This window comes from Amblyomma mixtum, chromosome 2 (assembly GCF_055824585.1).
Source record: "Amblyomma mixtum isolate Tamu chromosome 2, ASM5582458v1, whole genome shotgun sequence".
NCBI classification, from domain to species: Eukaryota; Metazoa; Arthropoda; class Arachnida; order Ixodida; family Ixodidae; genus Amblyomma; species Amblyomma mixtum.
In genome coordinates this window covers 120,208,247-120,232,081 of record NC_143013.1, presented here as the reverse complement: position 1 = coordinate 120,232,081, position 23,835 = coordinate 120,208,247, and the positions used below count along the sequence as shown (strand labels likewise).

Here is a 23,835-nt window from a genome sequence, read left to right as displayed (position 1 = left end):
GACGCTCCTGGAGCAGCGGGGTGCCGCTATGCAGCAAAAGACCTGGCCAATACCCTGGCACGAATTCCGCATCCATGAGCCTCCGTTCCCATCCCTCCCGCTTTCGTATTACAGACGATGACGAAATGTATTATTAGTTTTCTTCATATCATTTTCTGTTTATACCATGAAGAGGCGCCCCAGAACAAATAATCGGAGGCCGCTTCAGCGATTATGACGTGGCATATAAAATCAACAGACATTCTGCGTAGCACAACGTCAAGCGCGCTCGATCCCTAGATGTTCTACTTGTATTTTCTGATTGCCAAAGGATAGAAACGTGACTGTTGGGCTTGATATCTGGTATTCGTTCCCAGTGAGAATAGAGGGTAAGGAACAAGCTCCCGCAAGTGGGCAGCCACTGAGTAACTCCCCGAATGTCTGCCTTTATAACATCCTGAGACAACCTGCCTCAGTGAGAGGTCCCGAAACACATTCCAAAAATACGTGTTCTACGCATTCCACGTTCACGGAAACTACTTCGTGAATCTCCATCAGCAAGAATTGTTTCACTCCATTTTGCATAAGCGGAGGTATTGGGAACAGAAATTTACCCCTCGCCCTTTTCACACCTTTCTTTGCCCCCCCCCCCCCCCCCCCCCCCCCGTAATTCATGGCGCACTCAATGCTAGGGTCCTATTCACCTGCTCCCCCTAGTCCAGCGTCGCCGCACAGGTATTCATGTCTTCATTAGTTTTCTCAGCGATTTATTTGTCTAGTGAGCCACCTATCCGCAGTCCTTATGTAATACGTGTTTGGCCGGCCTACCGACTCTGCGCGGCCGCGCTGCGACTCCTGCTTATTTTAAATTGACTTTTGACCTAGTTGCTACGTGGCGTTCCTTGAACGCCTGATGGCATCTGACGGATAGCAGTTGCAAAGCATGACATGCAGACACGTTACACAAAGATGGCGGGAATTACAGAGTCGAAGGAAAGAGCAACCCAAATTTTTATTGCCATTTTGAGTTCTTTGCTCCATTTGGTGTCTTAACAATTAGTTGAGGAATTTACAAAAATACGGCCGAACGATTGAGCAAATTTAATTACGATGTTCAAAATATGTCGAAAGAGCTGTTTAAGAAAACAATGAAAACAAATTGAAGATGGGGTATTTTTGTCGGTTAACGCTGTTTAATAAAAAGAGTCTACATGAATGAAAACTGAGCTCAAAAATTGATATTTGGCAAAAGCGAAAGCTGGTGCACATTTGAAATGCAATCAGATCAGTGTTAGAGTGACATGCCAAAGGAGATTCCACTAAGATGTTGTATAACCAGAGTCGATCAGACATAGAACAACTACGTGTTCTCCCGGAGTAGCTTGTGAGAAACCTTAATGTATCCTTCGCCTTTCACTTCCGTACGACACAGTATTGGTATGGTTTGTGCGACCAGCGCACTGACGGGTCTTCAAGGTTAAGCCGGCCTGCCTCAGCTTCAGCGCCGCATTCATCGGGGATTCAAAGGCGACGTCAATTAATTGGGCAATCTGAAGCGCAAAGTGCGGGGTACTGACGATTCATCACCTTCCTGCCCGGCCTCGAGCAAGTTGTTCCGGTCACGCAGCATCAGGGTCTGTTACTACGGGTTTACCATTGCATGGGACAAAAGAGAACGCCACGCAGTCGGCCGGCCAGCTTTGTAGCCTCGGCTGTCGTGAGTAATGTCAGCTTTTGAGCCGCTGAGTACTATGTCCTTAATAGTGACGTTTACTTAGTGGCAGACGTTTTCTGCTACGAGAGAGCATTAAATACTGCAAATACCAGGGCGTTTCACCGGAGGAAGAAGTGGACGACAAAGCGCTCTCGAACACACGCTGTCGCGTACTGCTGACAAATTTACAGTCTTTGCCAAAAGTAATCGGACAACGTGGTTCCTTTCTTAGCCGCGTAGCGAAGCACTTACGGCAGCCCTTATGCTTTGAATCTGTGTCAGGTAAGGTGAACCCTTGCCCTCACGTTTTGAGACCTTTCGGTCTTTAGGGTCGCCGCAAAGGCTCCTTATAAGGTCGAGAAGCAAAAATCTTTGCTCGGTTACTTTTGGCAAAGGGCGTGTTCTCTCATCGCTTGAACTTTCTCCTCTTCCATCCGCGAGGTACTTTTTATAATTGCGTCCTCGCTCCGAATTCGCTGTATCATCCCTTACCCGTATCATTTCTTTTAACTGTGTGACGCACCCTACGCCACGATGTGGAGAGTTGAGGTATAAGAGTTGTAGCATTACAGGATGAAATATAGTCATTGCGACAGCTGGTCGTTTTCACAGCCGAACTGCGACAATCAACACTGTGTGCGGATCTTTGAGGCTGGAGCAGACCACGGTTCATTTACAGCTAGCGAACATGCACCTCATAGTTCTTTCGAAGTCACCATGAAAGGCACGAGTTTGAATAGAATTGTAGACAGAAATATTAAAATCTAAACTTGAAAAGAACTAGCCACCACAAGGTCACAAATACCAGGACATCAAATTTTACTCAGAAAATATATTGTGTGCCTCTATATCCTTTCATCATGAAAATTCCGCAGTAGAAGCCAGCGTTCCGGAACTGCTGGACAGCAATGAAAGAATATAGCGGTTCTTTCAATTCAAATTAGTTTATTGTATAGGCGGAGGTAGGGAGGAAATGGTCTGAATAACGTCAACAGAATTGGGCTGCTAACACCATCCTTTGTATGCTTCTCACGGTAGTGTTCGTCGAAATCTAGTTGTCTCGTTGCGTATTTTGAGAATTTTTCTCCTACTACTACATGCGCCGCACGTTCCAGGCTTCTCAACACATGCTGGAAGTGAAGCCTCCGTTGCCGCTCGTGTCCGGCCTACCAAAACAAAAGTAGGTAATTGATTGTGTAAATTTGTATATTTGGTTCTGCGTATCGACCAAAAAGGAGCCCACAACGCTGACACAATGGAGAATACAAAATAGAAACGCCACCTGACTTTTAAAGCTCAAGTTAATCGGCAAAGTGATCGTATGTTCCTGTTTGTGCCGATATTTCAAGCTTTTTTTTTGTCAGTTATTGAGCAAAGCAGTGTACTTTGCTCTGGGCAGAAGAAAGAAGCGCGCCCATTTGGGTTTGCTTTTCTACCTAACGGCTCGAAGGAAATAATAGGCGGGTTTAGATTGCCGTAAGCAGTAGCTTGACTTCGCAGCGCTCACAGCGATATGTTCTCACTGCAACGCCGATGCCTTGCCGTGTCTTTCCACAAACAGACAACACACTGTGGCGCCACCTAGTTCCAATGAACCAGCGTGCTTCGCCATCTGTCATTTGTTCAAGAATGAAAAGTATAAAATTAGAGGGAAAATGAAAATACTAGACGTAGCCGGAGAACTGATTCACAGAGTGTGGCGACAACTAACAACGCATAGGACGAAGCTTGAAAGCCTGAAAATTGGCAAGTTATATTAAAAAAAAGAGTGGCGCACCATCATCATCAGCAGCGGCAACATCAGCCCAACAACACACACTATAGGGCGAAGTCCCCTTCGATATCTCACCAATTAACTGTATCCTATACCAGCTGTGACCCCCTTACTCACCTAAACATTCTAATTTCATCCACCCACCCAACCCTCTGACGCCCCTTGCTACTCTTTCCCTCGCTTGGTACACTCCACTCTGTTGCCGCAATAGACCATCGGTTATCTTATCGCATTACATACCCTGGCCATAACGATTTCATTTTCTCTATTTCGAAAGAGATCATTAAAAAAATCAGTACTCGGTGTCATTTCCTAAAGCATGGCTAACAGCGTGAGAATTTAGAGGTATTTAGAGCCAGTTAGCGCGTCGAATAATGCAGTGGCGACATTGATATTTGCCTGAAGCAGGCGAGAAGCGGTCAGCTATATTGCCGACGGTATCCGTAACGTGCACGTAGAGTACGCATTCTATAATCATCCGTGAGCACGCCACGTGCACTTAGATACGTAGCGTATTGCTCATGAGCATTCCATGCATGCAGTATCGTTGCGCAAGAAAAACTTACTGCGCCTGGATCAATAACTGTGCCCTAAGTTGAGTGAGAGTAGATCACTACGGCCCTTAACTTTTACTCTTTCAGAGGCGTGCAATGCGACACTCAAACTAGGTCATGCGTTGTGCAGCCAGCGTGAGACTTTTGCGCGCATAGACTGCATGCGCATTGAAAGCCGCGGAGGCTCTCCTCAGCTCATGTTCGAAACGTCAGGTGGCTGGACACTGGGAGTGAGTAGGCGGACGCACCAGGGGGCGTGGCAATGCCGTATCCCTTGGAGTCCAGCTGGCCGCCGATCTGCGTGAGCTGGCAGTTCTTCTGCACCATGTACTCGATGGTGGTGGACTCCATGAGGTACGCGTAGCCGCCGCGTAGCACTCGCTCCACACCCTTGGCGTTGCTTTCAGCGAACACGCTGGGCTGTGCGGCTTCCATCACCGCCCACATGCGCTTGATCAGCGGTGTGTCGGAGTCCTGTTGGGAAAGAAGAGAGCCAGAAACCTTACATCACACCGCTCTGCGTCTGTAGACACGAGCCATAAAGACCGTGAAATGATTCTTACAATCAGGAGTTCTATATCGTGGGTTACATCACACAAGGGTGGGGCAAGCTTTGCGGCACAAAGTAGAAAGCCTTTAACGGCCGAAATTCTGCAGAAGGCTCCTAAGGACTATAAGCATTCTTCAGAGAGAAGGACCAGAGCGCACATGCGTAAGAGCAAAAATAAAACACGAAAGTCGAAACAGAGCGCTGGAGCTTATCAGCGGATTCCATGTGCTCCGCTCTATCTCCTCCGTATTTAGCTAAAAGTAGCTGCGAACCGCAAGGCAAGAAAAAAAGGGCCTATTCACGTTTGGGAGTGCCATCGCGGTGGCTCTGTGGTTATGGCGCTCAGCTGCTGACCCGAAGGACGCGGATTCGATCCCGGCTGCGGAGGTTGAATTTAGATCCAGGCGAAATTCTAGAGGCCCATTGTACTGTGCGATGTCAGTGCACGTTAAAGAACACTAGGTGGTCGAAATTTCCGGAGTCCAGCACTACGGCGTCCCTCATAGCCTGAATTGCTTTGGGACATTACATCCCCATAAACTATCAGCTACACTTGCGAGTCGAAGAGGTTGTACGAGAGTTTTGGTCGCAAAGCATAGAGTCGCAAACCGTGGCATTGGTCAAAAAGAGACAGTTGTAGGCCACGCGATCGCTGCTCGATTTAACAGCCTTTCGACTGCAAGTCGCAAACCGCAACGAAGTCGACCGCGTAATCGCCGGGCAGCGAACTGCGCTGCTACCTGGCTGCCGTAGTCGTCGCTACTCTACCCGTTTCACATTGGCGCCGCTGCTCAGGACGCTTCCGTATTGGCCAGCGCTGTAATAAAGATGATACTCTAGTCACCGTTTTACTGTCAGCCTCATCTCATAACAAAATAAAGATATGCTGGATATCCGTGACGCCTTCAGCAGCGGAGCTAGCAGGTGCCAGGCGTACCGGACTGGGCAGCAGAACCACGGAGAAATTTTTTTTGCATCGCAATTGTCACTTCTACCAGTAACTCGGTATTGCCCAATCAGCCTGAAAAAAAAAAGGTTCGTTTTTGAGATTTCATTACTGTAGGGCTTGGTATGAACGCGAAAAAGCAATATTAGCGGATTTTTCTGATGCCGGCGGCAGGCATAAAAGCTTGCAGGCTGGCACTGAAAAGGTTGCCCCAAGTCATCATGACGCTTGTACGCCCACGGTGCACAAAAAAAAAATACCACGACATCCTCCTGGTCGTCGTTGTACATTGCGTAAAGCACTTTAGAGGACCGAGCGCGAATGCGGGAGACTTGACCAAAGCAAACGAAACTCTCGAGAGCGCACGAACATGGTCATTCGCTGCAAACCAGAATCTAACGAGAAAGCGACCCGCAGGTCGAGGTTGAACGTGTAAGCAACAGCGTTGTCGAGCTGTTACCTGCTCGCAAGCGACTACTGGTCGCATGACCTTTGCGACTCGCAAGTGTAAATTGGCTTTTACATTGACGACCGAAGAACGCAAACTAACGGGACCCATATGTTTGAGGTCGCACATTGGTGTTGCGAAGAAAACAATTTGTCATGCTAGTTTATTACCCGCTCTCCGTGAGGGTACACTGCGCTTGTAGCCCGTAGAGATGTACTATACACAAGCCGAATATTATTCTGCGAAACGTAACAAGATATCGCTACAAAGCGTACCGCAATAATGAATACCTTTTATTCATAGCTTCCTTCTTCTCCTTACGTAATATGCTAGTGCAGAAACTACTGATGCGAATCATTATTGAATTTCCATAAGCAAGGATGAACGGTCCAACTTGCCTTTGGGAATGTAAGGGACATCGAGACTGCAGTCACAACACATGCTAAAATAGTAGGGATAAGTTTATTGTACAGGTGTTGAAAAATAATGAACATAAATGTATAACATATAAGTGGCACGTTTCGTTTGTGGGATATAGGGCCTGCAAGCACTTTCTGTCAGATTCCAGCAAAGGTTTGCTGCATGGCCGCGAGTAATTAAGGCCGAACTAAGGGAGTGTGTATAAGCGTTATTGTACTAATAATTGCCTTACATGATTGCAACAGGTGGGAGAATATGTTCACAGTTGGATACAGCACAAACTCAGCGGAACAGAGCCAATCTTCAACCTTCAGGCTTTGGGCATAACATGGGGCATTCGTAGGCATGAACATATTTTTACTATTACTTCGCGAAGAGTCTGTCGACGGCTGTTCATTATTCCGACTGCACTTTCTATCCAGATCAATGACGACGGTGATAAACATGCTGACTTATAGCTGCTGCCGCAGGAAAATCTTCACTTTACAAAAAAAAAAATACGCTGGGTTACAATCCACTCACTTACGCTACGTCTATGCGAACTGGATGGCAGATTATTGGTTGATAAATGCTTTTTTTTTAGTGTACTGCTTGGTTTCTTCGTTTTCTATGACTTTTGACCATGTCTGTAACGTCCTTTTGTTCAGGAGGGACTTCTCAAACGCATTCAGACCAATGATAATGTAACACATCGTTGCAGTATTGTGAAAGAAGCACTTACTTGCAAATCTAAAGATGCGACTAGAATAATACAGAGCGCGATTTCGCGTTTACGTGTCTCTACGCACTCCACAGAGAAAATAGGAAGGCGTGTCTTGGGCTTAACGCGTGCACACCACAGTGCATTTCTAGCATGCATATAAAGTGCCTACTAATTTTCACTTGGCGGCGCGTACGTGGAGGTCGATCGCCGAGGCGGGTCCGTACATTGCGGCTGAAAATGTACAGTCAGGCCAGAGTGAAACGCGAACAAGCATATGCCGTACTTTTTCACTTTGCAGCGAGATATCTCCTTACAAACGGTTTATGAATATATACTTAAGTAGACCATTCGCCTTTGAACATCAGTCAGGGTTGTTGTGCACTACAGGTGAATGTACACAAGTAGGATATTATGTTTTGATGACCGGCGCAGCTCGCATTTCATTCCAGCATGAATGTACATCAACTCAATAACGCACAAACTTAAGCTGCCAGCGAAACTCAAACAACACTTTTTGATAAACACCACTAAAGCCCACCGTTGCGGATATATCAATGATTGACATTGTGAATATTGTTGTGTGGCTAGAAGGCACAGCTTATAGTGAACGACTGCCGAACAGCTTTAATCTTTGAAACTGAAAGCATACAACAGAAATGTCAATATAGCAGAGTTTTGCCACTTGTGCTCCACCACAATGCTACTGCCACAGCAGTGAAACACACCGCTTACTTTGCACTGAACTGTAAATCTCTAAGAACAACTGGCGTACTCTTCCCCTATCACTTTCAGTGCTGTAGCAATGCTAGCTGACTTCCTGCTTTTTCTTGTCGGTCTTGTTTTTTGTTGCTTTTGTTTCCTGTTTTCCAGTAAATGGTTAATGTTGCTTTCTGTAATTAATTTTTACTTTGAAACAACACAGCCGGGGCACCGGAGAGCGCGGTAGTACTGCTGCGCTGTCCCCCGACTCGAGATAGTACTACGCAAAACATCCTAAAGAGATTTGCAATTGTGAGAAGCTTAGCTTCATGAGTAATGCATTATTTCCAAGGTTTAGCGCGCGTACTGTCTTATTTCATCTCAAAAATTGATATTGGATATAGCTAGCCGTAACACAGTGTTGAGGAGTATGTTTACGTTACACGAAGGCGAGACTAGCTGGGCGACCCGAAGTAGAAGGCCTCTTATTGCTGTTATTTTCCAAAGAACCAGAGGTGTTCTCCAGGGGAACGACCATGGGACACATGCGTAAGAGCATAATATTGCCACATTCCAAACCCCTCCAACAGCGCAAACAACTGCTCCTTGACGGTCGCAATATAAAGGACAAAATTTGAAAACCGCCGCGAGGTATGAGGGGATACCTTGTGCAACGTCCTATAATAGCCTGCAGCTCTAGGGATCAGTGCGGAGCGGCAAGCCTTAGGTAAAAAGAAACAGCGTCACTAAATTAGGTTTTCAAAGAAGCGCTTTTAAAGTGCAGCTCTCCGACCGTGAAATAAGGGTGAGGCAGTCATCTTCGAGGTAACCGGTAAAGATAATATGGAAACACACATTGAATTTGCGATATAACAAGTTAACTGTTTTTGCTTGTTTAATTCCTGTTCCATATGTGGGCTCACTGCGCTGTAGCTCTACAGAATGACCACAAACAAGATTTTTCTTTTTGAACATCCTTCCACTCTCTATGTTTCATCTTCGTGTACAAACTGCTCATGCAATATACAATTTCATTTTTCATTAAGGAAGGATAAAAGCCGATCATATCAATGGCGTTGTGAATCATATCAAGACTGTTGGAATAAAGCATGATAAAACGGTACAGTTAGGAAGAAGTATCAACGGCCACTCAAAGCATTTGAAAGAAATGCATGACATGCACGTGACAGGTTTCCTTGCACCGGTATAGGGCCTACAAGCCATTTTTAAGCGATTTCAGCAAAGGCTCTCTTCTTGGCTAGAAGTCTTATTGAATCAGACGCTGAACTTCGCGAGTGGGCTGTGTGCTATCTCACTGCACGCGTCTCATTTTGCAAACACTTGCGCTACGTGATTACAAAAGCTGGAAGAGTATGTTCACTATTGCACACAGAAGAAAGTACGCGGAACATTGCGCAAATATTCCAGTATCAGGTTCGAGCAAAATATACGCACATATTCTCGCCAGTCAGCATATTTATAATAATACTCCCCATACAGCCTGCGGTCGGCTGTCGGCGGAACATTGTTTAATTTTACATACTATCCATATCAATGACGACATTAATATACAATTCTCGCATACAGTCTTCGCCCCAGGCAAACCTTCAATGTTTTTTTTTTCAAAATAAGCACTAGGTTGCAGAGCTTTTAACGTTACTCTACGCATATGCGAGGAGGGTGATTATTTTTCGTTAGGAAATAATAGCGTTATTCATATGCTTGCTTCTTTGTTTATCTTCCATGAGGAGCGATAATCTCACTAATGACTTTGAATTGAGTAGAGACTTCTGAATCTGGATGGGCGCCATGATAAATTAAGAAAACTTTGCCCAGTCGTGAAAGAACCAACTTTTTCCAATGTACAGGTGAAGTTTTCTCACGCACACCACAGGGAAAGTATGAAGGTCTCGTGAGCTTATTTCTCAAGCGAGCCAGTGCTGTTTTTTAGCATGCGTATAAAGCGCCTCCGAATTTTCATTGGGTGAGGCGTGAGCGGAATTCATTCGCTGAAGCGTAAACCTTAAGTTCGGAGCCGAAAGCAAATACCACTGTTTGATAAACACGGCCAAAACCCGCCGCGCCAGACGTATTAAGGTTATCATTCTTGTTGTACGACTAAACGAAGGAGTGGATAAAAAGCACAGCCCATAGTGAAGGACTGAAGAACTGTTTCTATCCTTTAGGCTCTCAGCATGCAACAGGAACGTGAGTAGAAGAAGGTTTTGGTGTATCTGCTCTTTCGTAATGGTTCTTCCGCTGCCGTTAAACGGACCGTTTACCATGTACTGGGCTACAAAGCAACACTAACTGCGGACGTACTGTTGGTGTAGTACTCTTCTTTCTCTAGTTGTGCCCGCTTCTCATTGTCGGTCTTCTTTTATCAGGTGTTTCCGAAGTAAATAGTAATGCTGCTTTGTTTAATTAATCTTTTACTTGGAAACAACACAGCCAAGGCTCTGGGGAGCACGATAGGACTGCTGCGTGATCCACAGACACGACTACGAGAACTAGTAAAAATGGCGCCGTTAATTATTTTTCATGAAGGAAACAGCCTAATGAGATTCCCACTAAGAGGCAAACCTTCATCACTAATGCATTATTTCTGTGGTTTAGTGAGCGCGCTATCTTGCGTGAGCGGAAAGACAAAGGAAGTACGATATCGCTCACAGTAACACAGTGTAGACGAGTGTGTTTGCTAAGGGCACAAAACAAACTGGACGCATTTAGTGTAGAAATACATTCCCGTTTTGATCCTCAAGGAATTCTAAGGGGAACACATCTAACATTTGCTCTCATTAAATCTCTGCCGCTGTGTGGCTATGTTGTTGTATGTGTGGTCGGAAAAGAGCTATGTTTAATTTAAAAAAAAAAGATTATTTTAAAATCTTCCCGCCAATAAATTCAACACCGTAACAGCCTTGCCGAAAAAGACGGGTTTTTATCGTTTTCAAGTGAGGAGAAGGAGGAACAATTTTATTTTAAGAAAAAACAAAAAGGTCCTCAAGGGTGAGCTGCAACTTGCCCGAGAGTCCACGGGTCTGAGCCTCACGACAAGCTCTGCCCACTATCCCTGTTTTACCAGCTGGTTGAGCAGTTTGCAGAGCGGCTTCCAATGAGGAGGGATATCGGTTGGGTATGGGGTAAACTACCATGGATTGGAGGCATTCCCACATGTAGTGTGTCAGGGTGGCCTTAGCCATTCCACACGTTGAGCAGAGCGGGAGGGCTACGGCAGGGCGGTAGCGATGAAGGCGGTAAGGTGAGATGTAGCAAGTGAATAGCACTGTGTACCCACGCAGATAAATCGTTTCGCGCCATTGTGTCGGCGTTCGCGGTGCGTACCCCAGGGCATATTGAAACGATGAAGATGAAGCCGAAGCACCAGCCGTGCATCGGTGGCATCGCTGACCGCTCTCACACGAGTCTCGAGCTAGACCTGCGCGCACCCGTCCTGACCGCTGTTCAAATAGAATAACGATTTTTATTTTTGTCCCTCTGATATTCTTTGCTCGTCCCTCAGTTGCAGTGCCGTGGCGTCGGCGCCGTCTGCAGCATGACCTTAGTAACGAGCTCAGGTGCTGTTCGCCAGCGACCCCACGGCGCGTATATGCGCTAAAAGAAGCGCCGGCAGTAGTGGCTGAGCTCGCTCGGCGAAATTGGCAGCGCCAGAGCACTGCTGCGACCGGCTTCGGTACTGCACAGTTGATAAGAAAGCAGGAGGGGCTGTGTGGAGTGGGCGCGATGCAGAAGGCGACGCCTGTTGGTGTACGTGCACTCGATCATTGGAGGAGAGCCTCGCAGTTTAAGCCTGATTATTATGAGATTTCTTTGCTCTCAAGTCATAGCTAAAAATAAAACATACGCATTACATGCTCGTAACCTGTGCGTTTTTCTTTTTATTTTTCTTCTTCTTTCTCTTGCAAAAGCTTCGTTCTCACTGAGTGGTCTCTTTGGAATTACAACGCGGAGCCCTATCGATACAGGCCAAATTGTATTTGTACTCTGTGCCTACAAAAAAAAATCTCTGCCTCTCCCGTAACCGAGAGTAGAGTAAGCATGAAATGTTTACGGGCATAACACATTGGTTGTAGATTGTACTAACCAAAATCTTGAAATGGCTGTAGTGTTCAGCACACCACACCACACATACTGTGCACTGGTCCATGTGGACGCAATCGTTTCCTGTGAGTGTCTGGGGAATCTCTTCCGCCCTACCTGGTCAGCTGTACCCGGTTTCTGTCAGGCTCCATTGCTCAGCTTAAGCAGCTGTGACGGTGGCGACATTGAAATGCAGGACGATGCAGAAGCGTACGCGGACACGATGAGACGCAGGCCTGACAAGAATGTATATGCAGCGCGTTCTAATACTCCGCGAGCGTGTATACATCTGCCTGCCAAAGGGGGAAACGTCATGAGCTGAAGGCCCAGCGGCCGGTCTTTTACATGCGTGAGTGTAGGACCGCTGCGCCATCCTTGGGGACGGCGCGGAAGCAGTTTTTCCGCCCAAAGGCCTTCTCGCTGTGGAGCTCCCCTCTTGCTCTAAGCAGCCCTCTCTCTTAGAGGGTCTCGTTAAATCTCGTACGGTGCCCGGATGCTCAAGTTCCGGCTCCCGGGTGTGTGGAAATCAGTGCCCGGATGAGTGGAATACAGTGCCCGGATGTTGGCTCTCGGTCTCGGAGTGACGTCACCACACTGCCGACAACGGGAGCTAAAAGCATTTCATGCTTAAAAACGGCCCCTGTGGCTTTGTGGCAAAGGTGCTCAGCTGCTGACCTGAAAGACACTAGTTTGATCCCGGCCACGGCGGTCGCATTTCGATGGAGGCGAAATTCTAGAGGCCCGTGTACTGCGCGCTGTCAGTGCACGTTAAAGAACCCCAGGTGTATAAAACTATCTGGAGTCCTCCACTACGGAGTCCCTCACAGCTAGAGTGACATTAAGACATTAAACTGCATAAACCAAACCAAACTTTCTAAGATATATCGTGGGTGCACGCAGGCTACCTTTATCCCAGCGTCCATCCCTTTTCTCTTGCAAGCTCACCATGATAACATGGACTTGAGACTTTACCTATGTGGCTATGTATAGCCAGTTTTTCGTAAAATATCTTGCTCACAGTGAAGGCTCTTAAATATACGGATGTCATATTTCATTCGAGCCGGTATATTTAGCGTTATCCATGTGATTTCTTGGGTAATGCCATAGTGTGTAAAAACCTGGCGTTCATCACAAAAGAAATCCCACGCAACCTTTCAGGCAATATAGAGGCATTATGCCTCTGACGTAAGCATGAAGAAAATGCGACAATATCAGTGTCGCTCGCTAGTCCTCCTGTACATATTACGCATACCATTGCACCTATGAGTCCAATTAAGGCTGAATCGCTGAAGGGTAGATGTAAAGAAGTTTTCTTCGCCGAAACTTCATGGGTACCTCTGATGCTGATTGATTGATTAAGTAACTTACTGATTGATAGAGTGCCCATTCCGTTACCTACCAGAACTAGTAATTGCACCGAAATGGTCGATACTGGTGAACATCCAGGCGCAATCCTAGGCAGTCAAAGAATGCGAGCTGAATGCATATAATGTATGTCTGCATTCAAGATGAAGTAAACAGAAAAAGAAAACCAGCCTAAGAGTAACGGAACATTGCTTCCGCTGGCAACGCAAAAAAGCTTCGAGACGATAGCTGCGGCGAAGTCTAAGCCAGAGTAGAGGTTACTTTTGCGTGAAAGTTTTGCGTGGAAGTCCTCATTTCCACCCGCGGATTTTCACCCACATTAATCAGTATTAGAGATGTGGATTGCAAATGTTATAATCATTATTCGCATTATAGCGGTTAGGATGTTTTAACGCTAATAATGCAGCGTTAATAGCTCGCTCTAGCGCGAGGGGTGAGACATATTACAGTGGATGCTTTACTAGAGCATCGCACTACTCGCCTAGTGCATTAATGTTCAGTACATCCGCCTCGCAATCAGGAAGTGCTTGGGTCGTTTGTCGGAGGTGCGTTTCGTTCCGGTTTGCATGTATGATTTTATTTTTACAGTTATTAATAATGCGAAATCATTTCTAGGCTTTTCAGGCGGGGTCGTGTCACTAAAATGTGTTCGCAAAACGTGTCCGCAGAGGTTGTGACGCTCTCAGTAGACGTAGCATCAAACGAGTGGTTGCAATCAAAATAGGATGGCGTGGAGATACTGCGAAAAAACGCTATGTCGACAGGATGATTAGTTAATTAATTAAAGCAAAAAATATAAAAAGGACGAAATAGCGTGGACGTCAATATAGTGAGTGGATGGGGAAGCAGACCTGGACGGCAGAATAGTGAAAAAAATAAGCAAAAGAGTGAAAATAAAGTTCGAAATGAATTTAACTGTATTTGATGAGTGATAATTAATCGAACAAAAAGGTTTTTTCAAGGCGATTAGTATTAGTATTTTTTCAAGGCGAAATCTTTTGTTTGGTTCATGAGTGGCGTGGGTGTTGACGGAAGTTGTACACAGAAATGTCCGCAATCGTATGGTAATTACAATAACAAGAAACGAAAATAGGGGTTTAGGTGAGAATCGTACCCGGGGTACCCGGGTAGCGAAAGCTAAACTAGGGTAGCAGGAGCGCAATTTCGTGGTGCCTGGCACAGGCCACTACTGCGCATGCGCCTTTACCATGACAACCAGAATCTTGGCAGCCATGGAACCGCTCGGACTGTCAATCAAGAAGAGAAAAGAGCTTGAGGTCTAGATAGGAACCGAACCCAGTCCATCGACGTGCGAGACGGAGATGCTGCCGCTCTGCCAAGACACTTCGACATTCGGACCTGAATAAAGGCGTTTCTGGTGAATGCACAGTACTTGAAAGCATATCTTCGACTTATGTATTAAGGCCTACATGAGTAATTAGGAACATGTTAATTGCAGATATCGCAATCAAGCCAGTACCAAATTTCCTCGTTTTCTGGTAAATTTCCTCCGTGCTTGGCGTGTAGTATAAGCGCCATCATGCGGCGCCCACTGAAAACCCCTCACGCAATGTACTGCGCCGGCCCAGCAGATGCCGCAGGTGGTGGAGAGCACACAGCTTCCGCTCCGCGTCAAAGCGAGGCGAGAAAAGCTAAGCGGGCGACCGAGAGGCCCGAAGAAGCAGAGGAACGTCTCGCGAAGAGACGCCGTCAAGCTGCTGAACGATAACGACGGCGTGTCGCTAGCGAAATGTCAGTACACGAAACTGCTTTCGCTACGCATATCCTGGCCTAGCTGAGCTAAGACACTGGCAATTTTTTTCACCGCGGCATTTATTACACGCATTTATATGCGAGAAAGATGACACTATTTTTGTATTTGGCCATTTATTGTATCTAATTATTTTTGATACTCCCCCTACCGCTTGAGAAGAACACCGCCGACGCCGGAATTTTTTTGACACTGTGACGTTTGAAGCTGAATAAAGGCGCATATAGTGAATATAAGTTCTTAAAAACATATTTTCGAGGTATATACTCAGGCCTACAGGAATAAATATGATCATGTTTTTTACAGATGTCGCAATGAAGCGAGTAACAAATGTCTTCTTTTTCCGAGAAATTTCGTCCGTGCTTGGCGTCCAGCCGTAGCGCCATCATGCGGCATCCATTGACCCCACCCCTCGCAAAGTATGGTGCAGGCCGAACAGATGGTGCAGGAGGCGGGCAGCACATAGCTTTCGCATATGCGCACGTAAGGAGCCGTAGGTGGACCTTGTAATTTTTTTATGCGAAACATACTACTTTAGCTACCACTTCAGCCCTTCACCGTGGTTATGCGCCTCCAAATCACGTGATACATGACGTCACACCACGTGACACGATGACGTCACGACAGTAGAGAAAGGGGGGCCCACCTCGCGCCGTCGCTGTGGTTGTGCGCATGGAGGAAGGAAAAAGAGAGGAGAGGCCCTTTCCACACAACACCATGGGAGAAAAATGTGGAGGAAATCACGTGGTTTTTTTCGCGATCGGGAGACCACCTAGTCCGGGCAGCTTAGCAACGGCGTCGTAGTTGCTGCTTGCAAGCCGGGCGGTAGCAGACGACCGCGGCGTAGCAGTTGCGGTGCCGCGTACTTTTCTCAACTGCTCGAGTTTGTTTTTGATCGTGCTCACAAGCTTACGTTGGCGCCGTTCACTCATATCTCAGGCGGAATTCGCTGCAAAACTCTCGTTGTTGCGTGCATTGATTTCAACGTGCTCGACCACGATCGCACGGGCATTTCGTCAACTGCGTCACTGCTCGGAGCCGTCGGGAGACCGCCGCTGCTTACTGAGGAGCACTCGCGCTGTTCGTTTACCAGTGATTCAATACGCCGTGCGCTAGAGAGGTCGTCGGCGTATTGTGCGGACGTTTCGCGTCCTGTGCGTGCAGTGTGCGTGTGCCATTCGCGCTCTCGTTTCCATCGGCAGTGAAACCTCGTTGCTATTAGGCGTGCTCTTGCAACGCTCCAGTGATCGTCACTGGTGTTAGTGTAACTATTTTCGTTTTTCGCGATTGCGCTTGTGTGAGCAGCGGGGGCCATGACATCGGTGGAGGGCGATATATTTTAAAGGAAGCCGCTGCGCTCGCTTTGCATGCTTGCACGCCCCTGTTATACGCCGCCGGTAAGAATGAAAAGAAAGAGACCCTGCGCTTAAACAATATCTTAGAGATTTTTATTTTCTTTAATAAAGGCGAAGGGTTAGTTTTGTTCACTGCAATATCTACATAAAGATACGAATGCACACAGGGTGCCGAGAACTTCATTTGTAAAAAACATTTATTTTCTCACAAAAAACAACTCGCACGAAAAAACGTGGCTATTTACAATATCTTCACATCATATACAACAACACAAAAGCTTCTGCTCTATAACAAAGTCATCAACTGCAAACAAATGACATTTGTCAAAACTTCAACCCCATACGCAAACCTGCGCTCGGCTGCAGGTCCTTTAAAAAAAAAAGCACTTTTTATTTTCGCGATACCTTCATTTGAGGAGAATGCAAAGGATTAAAAAGTAAACTGACGTAAAAAGGTCTGTTAATAATGGGGTGAACTGTGCCTAGAATTAAAAGGAGTGCCATACGCCGTTCGACGGTGAAGAATAAATGGGCACTCTTATTTTCGTTTCCACATTTCGTTTCCATTATTTTCGTTTCCAATAAATAAATAAAACATGTGCCCCCATCGAACAAAATTTCTGGCTACACCACTGCTCGTGTGGAATTCGCGCGGCTAGGGGCCCGCGTTTCTCGCGTGTGCTTAGTTGTCCCTCGCCCACCGCAGTAATTGAAAGCGACGGTCACTTCCCGTGCTTACAAGAGTTGAGGAACAGGGAGCAGATTTTCGATACCGGACGAGTGCCCTTCCCGGGCATCGGTGGCCGTCGTGTGGTTTCGCGCGACGAGGGGCCCACGTTTCTCGCGTGTCCTTCACCTCACCCGGTGAAGGCTAATTTCGAGCGCTGAGCTAAACAAGCAAGTATACTAGTTTCATCGAATGCCGCCTTCAACTTCAGAGTCCCAGGGACGGGCGTTGCCAAAGGGGGGGCCACCGCAGATAACCACCGCAAGATGGGCCACCACAGTAATTGAAAGCGAAGGTCACTTCCCGCGCTTGCAAGAGCTGAGATAAGTATTTTTCTCGGCTGCTACTAATTGTGACCAGGGCCGAGCAGTTGGAGACGGCGCGGAGACGACGCAGTACGAAGCAGTAACTGAAAGTAGCCGCCTGTCTCACACGGGTATTTCCGCTTTATTAACTTTTCCGCTGACGAACACCGGCATAGGGCGCCCTAAACCGGCCGGTAAGCAGCCAAGCGCCACCAGCCCGGGGATCTGTGCCCCTGCGGTAGCAGGGTTGCCAGATTGGGCTATTAATAGCCAAATTGGGCTACTTTTTGTCCGAGTTGGCGTCAGAAATTTCGTTTTGGCTATGTGGCTACTTTTGGGCTACATCTTTTTCATGCGTGAAAAAGTTCGGCGCATGATAGCCATAGTTGCTTATGCGCCATAAAACCCCATATAACTAACATGCGTGAAAAAAAACAGTTAAATTTGTTATAATGTGCTCTGTTACAATTATACAGTGACCGAAATAAAAGGAATGCCGGAATCAAAATGGAGGCTATAGCAGGTTAAAGAAATGGAGCGCGTCTGCTACAAAATGACAACGCTGTGTTCGAGGAAACATGTGTTTCAGGCGGTCAAGGATCATGGCCTTTCGATTTCTTTTATGAAGAGTGGACACTACGTGAAAGTTGCCCCCCGGAAACACGTCACGGCCTATATTCCACTTAATCATCGAACTAACGCCACCTTCGCGCGCGCGCCACCGAACATAGACTGTTGCTCTCTGCACATGTGAGCGTTCTCCCATCGACGGTGCACCACGGGTGACCATGGTACAAGAATAGAGGGAAAACACTAAGAGAACTTACGTCTTCCAACGTGGTGCGAATGCGTAAGCATTAAATGCTACTGTTTCACTTCTGTTGCCTGGTTTCGTGATCCTCACATGTTAACCGTTAACCGTAGACGTGGCCTAGTGGTTTGGGGCGTCCGCTTCGGCTGCGGTAGGTGGCTGGTTGGAAACCCACCGCCAGGAATTTCTTTTCTTGTATTGTGTATTCTGCTTCTGCGGGCACATTCTGCTCAAGATACGCATGAGGCAAGTAATGCTTACGCATTAATAAGGTTTTTCTGTTTCTTCCTATTCTCTTGGTGGACACAGCAAGCGCGCCACTCGCTAGAGCCTACGCTTTTTCTGCAGCCTCAAGCGGCACATGTGCAGCCCTCGAGATTCATTGCGAGCGACGCGAGAGCGCCGTGTCCGTTGCGTAATCTGCGTGCACTCATGCGGAACCATAGAGCCATTCTTCGGCGCGGCGCGGAACCCACTGTAACTAACGAAGGCGGCGGAAGTTAGTGGCATGACATGGCATTAGATCCGTCGCTACGAGAACTTTAATCAGAATGGGCAAGTGGGTGATGTACATCCGGGACTCCAAAAGGAATGGAAAAAAGAGCCGGAATTCAGTGGCAATATGTTTTTCTCATTATTGTGAACGTGCTGTTACACTGAAGATAAAATCGACACAGATTACCATCTAATGGCATATATCCTTGATTTATTCTGAGCTCATGCATATCGTAGAATGTAGCATCAAGAAGGCGCTCGCTAGATGCTTTGAGGTGACGCTCTCAGTGAGAACCTTTCTCTTAAAGCATAAAATTGAAATGTGAGGCTGTGTAAGTATATAGTAAAGTATTTTCACTGTCGATGTGTCTAATCTGCGCGCGAACATTTAAAAGGTGAAATATTCCTAAACTAGAGCTGTGATTACGTTATATAGCGCCGCCGTTCTTTTCCGCGTGCAGACTGGCTGTCGTCACCTGCCTCAGGTGATATGGCCTACTGCCGCACCTGCAAAGTGGAACTTCAGCCCCATCTTTAGGACCTGGTTAGCGCACCTGGTTAGCCGCACTGGTTAGCGCGCATGACGGATGCGAAATGTAACAACGGAAAGAACACGCCGTGCGCACCCCCTCAGACATCATGTGCGGGAAAGAAATCTAATATGTAAATATTCTTGCCGAAAATTAATTCAATATGCTTAAGAAATGTCGTCACAAAAACAAAAATTTTTCGGCTACTTTTGGGCTACGCAAAAATTTCGCTTTTGGCTACGTTTGGGCTACTACGGAAGCCAATTTGGCTACCTGAGGTCGGAGCCATCTGGCAACCCTGTGCGGTAGCACGCTCCTTCGTTGGCTTTGAAACGCGCGCGCAGTAGTCGAGGGCGGGACTTATGCGATGACGTCAGCCCGGACAAGATGGCGCCGAGCTGGTTTCCGGCTTCACAAAATGTCACGTGACGGCCTCTCCTCTCTTTTTCCTTCCTCCATGGTTGTGCGCCTCCAAATCACGTGACACGATGATGCCACACCACGTGACACGATGACGTCACGGCAGTGGAGAAACGGGGGCCCACCTCGCGCCGTCGCTGTGGTTGTGCGCCTCCAAATCACGTGATACATGACGTCACACCACGTGACACGATGACGTCACGACAGTGGAGAAACGGGGGCCCACCTCGCGCCGTCGCTGTGGTTGTGCGCCTCCAAATTACGCGACACGATGATGCTTCCCATTCTCCAGGCTTAACCAAGTTAAGCCTCAGCCTTTGTTGTGCTCCCGCTACCTTTAATGCTTGACAAAAACACCTCCGATGGAGCAGTTTTGCGAGTGGCACTACTTCTGAGACCGCAGTAAGACAGCTTTGAAAACGGATACCCCCGATTAACGCACAAAACTTCTAAGAAAGTTTCTGAGCTGCGGGAACGATACCGCTAGTAACCAGCGCATTTGCGCAAGCCTAAATATAATGATAACTAGAAAAAAGGCTTCTGGGATTTTAACGGAATTACTTTTCGCAGAAATTACGTGTGTTGTTCTGCAGTTGCCCATATGTTTTCAATTAACGCTCTTATACAAGCACCGAGCCGGAGTACCCGGATCCGAACCCGACGCGGCGGCCGCGTTTCAATGTAGGCCAAATGCAAAAGCCGCCCGTGTGCTGTGCGATGTCAGTGCAAGTTAAAGATCCCTAGGTGGTCAAAATTATTCCGAAGACCTCCACAACGGCACCTCTTTCTCTCTTTCATCTTTTACTGCCACCTTACTCACTTTCTCTTACGGCGCGGTTCAAGTGTCCACCGAGATATGCAAGACATATACCGGGCCATTTCCTTTCCTCAGAAACGAATGTCCAATTTGCCAGCGCTGATCCCAGCACATACAAAAAAAGGAGCCGCCGCGGTAGCTCAGTGGTTATGGTGCTCGGCTGCTGACCCAAAAGGCGCGGGTTCAATCCCGGCCGCGGCGGTCAAATTTCGATGGAGGCGAGATTCTAGAGGCCCGTGTTCTGTGCGATATCAGTGCGCGTTAAAGAACCCCTGGTGGTCGATATTTCACGAGCCCTTCACTACGGCGTCTCTTATAGGCTTAGCCGCTTTTGGACGTTAAACCCCATAAAACAAACCAAATCAAACAAAAAAGGCAGTAGCATATAACGTACACATTGTTTGAGTTCTGGCATCATGACAGATTCTGCGGTCTGCAGTTTTTAGCATTGATGCTGCTGCATAGATTGTTTGATGGCTTTGATTAATAACAGCTGCTCTGTTAAGTTTGTCTCGCGCAGCGACACGTGTTTAAACCTGCCACGTATGTTACGTGTGGCGTCGCGTCAGCGGTGGTTCTTATCTTCCGGAAAGCAAATATTTCCTCGGCCATTGCCTGACCTTCTGCTTTGTATACCTCAACGCAAATTGCAGAACAACCAACGAAGTTTCTTGTTCAGAGGCTGAAGTTCCGGGAAGCAAGTGTTTTATTAATGGCTCGGGCACAACTGACGGCAGTGTGCTTAAGTCCTTGAGCACGACGCATGCTACTACTGCAATACACCAAATAGCAGCTTTCTGCTGTTACTCGCGCCGCATGGTTCAGAATTAATTACAAAACGATCACATGGAAGGAAGAAGACAACAGGCGTGGCATTGAATAAGTGAAGTATATTGATAATTTTGGCGTGCAAAGCGTTACAATGACACGGAACACATTGATTCTGAAAAATAGATAAAAGCAGAGGAAATTTAGATTATGCGAAGCGCACATTTTTATACTGCAAAGTATAAAAGTAATGACGTTCTATGTACTTCGGAAATAACCGCACATTGAAATGAGGAAAAAGAAGGCATTTTACAGAAAAAAATCCTTGAACCTTCCTTCCCTCGTCCTCACCCCCGGTCATTAAAAGAGAGATCATAAGAAACGGACATTCGTTTTACAACCATGTTTTCTTGAAAAATGACTGCCATCAAACGGCGCACACTACTGAGTAATTATAGCTAGATTATATGTCACCACAATATATAGCCGATGTATATGAACTGGATACAAAAACCCCTGTACAAAGAACGACCTGTGCTAAGACCTGAATCCTACGCTCCAGAACAATAGGTGACGAGTAAAGGGTGGGTCATAGAGAGCGCAATTTTCGCTTAAATAAGGCCCATACCATGATGCCATCGGGGCGCACAGAATATCCGGAAAGGTAGCGGTGGTGGCGAACCAGTTTCATGAAATGGCTAGCCTTCTAAACGTGTAGGCGTCGTTTTCACAGCTCAACAGGCACGCTTATGAACAATGTACCATTTACGCAGTGCGAAGCACTTGGTTCTTTTTACGGCGCCGAATTATAGACCACGTCAAGACAGACGTGTAAGCGTTCATCGCGCGCTTGTGAAAGTGTAAAGCTTTCGTTACTTCGCACAAATGGCGCACAACGCTCACTTTAACTCCTCTAAACTCTGCTCGAAGAAAATAGAGAACACCTCGAGCTACTGATTAAAAGCAGTAGAGTATAGAGAACCACTAATATTTTAAGTTCTTTGCTTTGAGAGTTAGTGCGCTCACGGATGATTCGTTTAGGGACGTCTTTGTTTCGTTTTAGTAGCGCAGTTTTTGGAGAGATAATCTCTGCAGTGAACACCAAGATTTCCGAAAGAAACTTCTGGATGTTGAATGCTAGGATTGTTCGTGCAAAGCGCTGGCCCGAAATTTACAGGATGAAAAGTTCTGGATAAAAAAATATGAGCAGTTGGTGCGCGAAATTACCGAGCCCGCCGAAATAGCTATGCTACGTGACCAATGTGTTAACATGCATTCGGTCTGCTAACAAAAGCAGCCTAAGGGGCTAAGCTCGCTTCACTTTCATGATTGTGCTATAGACAGCAAATGAAAACCAAACCTGATACTTTTAACGCGAAGGAAAATGAGTACCAAACTAAAAGCGGATTGGATGTTCGTAACAAGAATATAAAAGAAAGCTTTCAGCTGCTTGAGAAGGAGCAGAGATGGAACAACTTCACGAAGCGGTCTTTGCGAATTTAAAGTGAAAATATTGTGCTCTGGTATTCTGTTTCCTTCATCTGACATTTTGTTTTGCTGTTCCCGTTTCACGGACCTTGATCGCGTTTCGTTTGCTGCCGATGGTTCCCATAGTGCCATGTGTTTTAACTCCGTGCAGAAACTGCAGGAATCCGGTCTATCTTTCAAATAAAAATTGGTAAAATCTGCGCTCCTTGTTTGTTGTTCTCAAGATCCCGACTGTTCCCAATCTCTCAAGTTCAGAATAGAAAACCAACAAGCCCAAACTGCTGTTCTTCCTATTTGCAGCGACATGAGCAATTTTGTACGCCCAAGATAACGCGATTTTTTTCGCTAGACAGCAAACGTGCGAGAACATCTCAACGCGTAATTACTGCTGAATCATTGCTTACACAATGCAGAGTCAGGGTTATTATGCCTCTACGCCATTGTAGAACAGCCCGTCGTGTCCTACTAATAGGTGAAAAAAGAAGTGACTAGGCTTCCCTTCTGAACGACTATTTTATCGGAAGTCAGGATACCTTCCATCTTCACCATGGGAAGATAAAGAGGCAGCGCAGCTGTTTCTGATCTGAACGATGATTGTTCAGCGGTTTGCACAATTTCGAAGCACAGTGCTGATCCTTAATTAAGATTTCCTATAGGATACTCTGACACTGCATTTCATTATTTTTATTGATTGATTCGGCGGTTACAATGAGACGTGAAAAGACATTTGGGAAAAAATTCTTGGGAACGCAAGCCAAGGAGGAGGGACGGAAGAGAAGAAGACGCTTAATATGTGGCGCCCAATATGGCTGCCTCGATTAACAATTATTTTCTTGTTTAACATTTTGTACATCTATTAGTTGCCGCCTGTGTCTTGGCCAATACCTCCCAGTGGGTATGCGCCATTTTTTAGAGGACAACAACAACAACAACAACCAGGCGCAATCAGCTGTCGCCTGTCTTTGATTCCTTGCCTTCAATGCACGTCACTGAGAGCCCGATACTGACTGGCCAATTTTCCCATATTGCACCGAATGCAATCAAAGTTCCCTATGTTGTATGAGAGATAGATAGCATCTGGTTGCGAAAGAGGCA

The 23,835-nt window shown here is 46.6% G+C and overlaps 1 protein-coding gene across 1 annotated transcript in view; it reads right to left on the bottom strand.

Annotated features, from left to right (window-relative positions):
* LOC149360729 (glutamate receptor ionotropic, kainate 2-like) overlaps positions 1 to 23,835 on the bottom strand; it is a 359,306-nt gene that overhangs the window by 6,717 nt on the left and 328,754 nt on the right. The window contains exon 13 of the mRNA XM_089572500.1: positions 4,270 to 4,495. Coding sequence (XP_089428626.1) covers positions 4,270 to 4,495 — 226 coding nt within the window. The remainder of the gene's footprint in view (positions 1 to 4,269; positions 4,496 to 23,835) is intronic.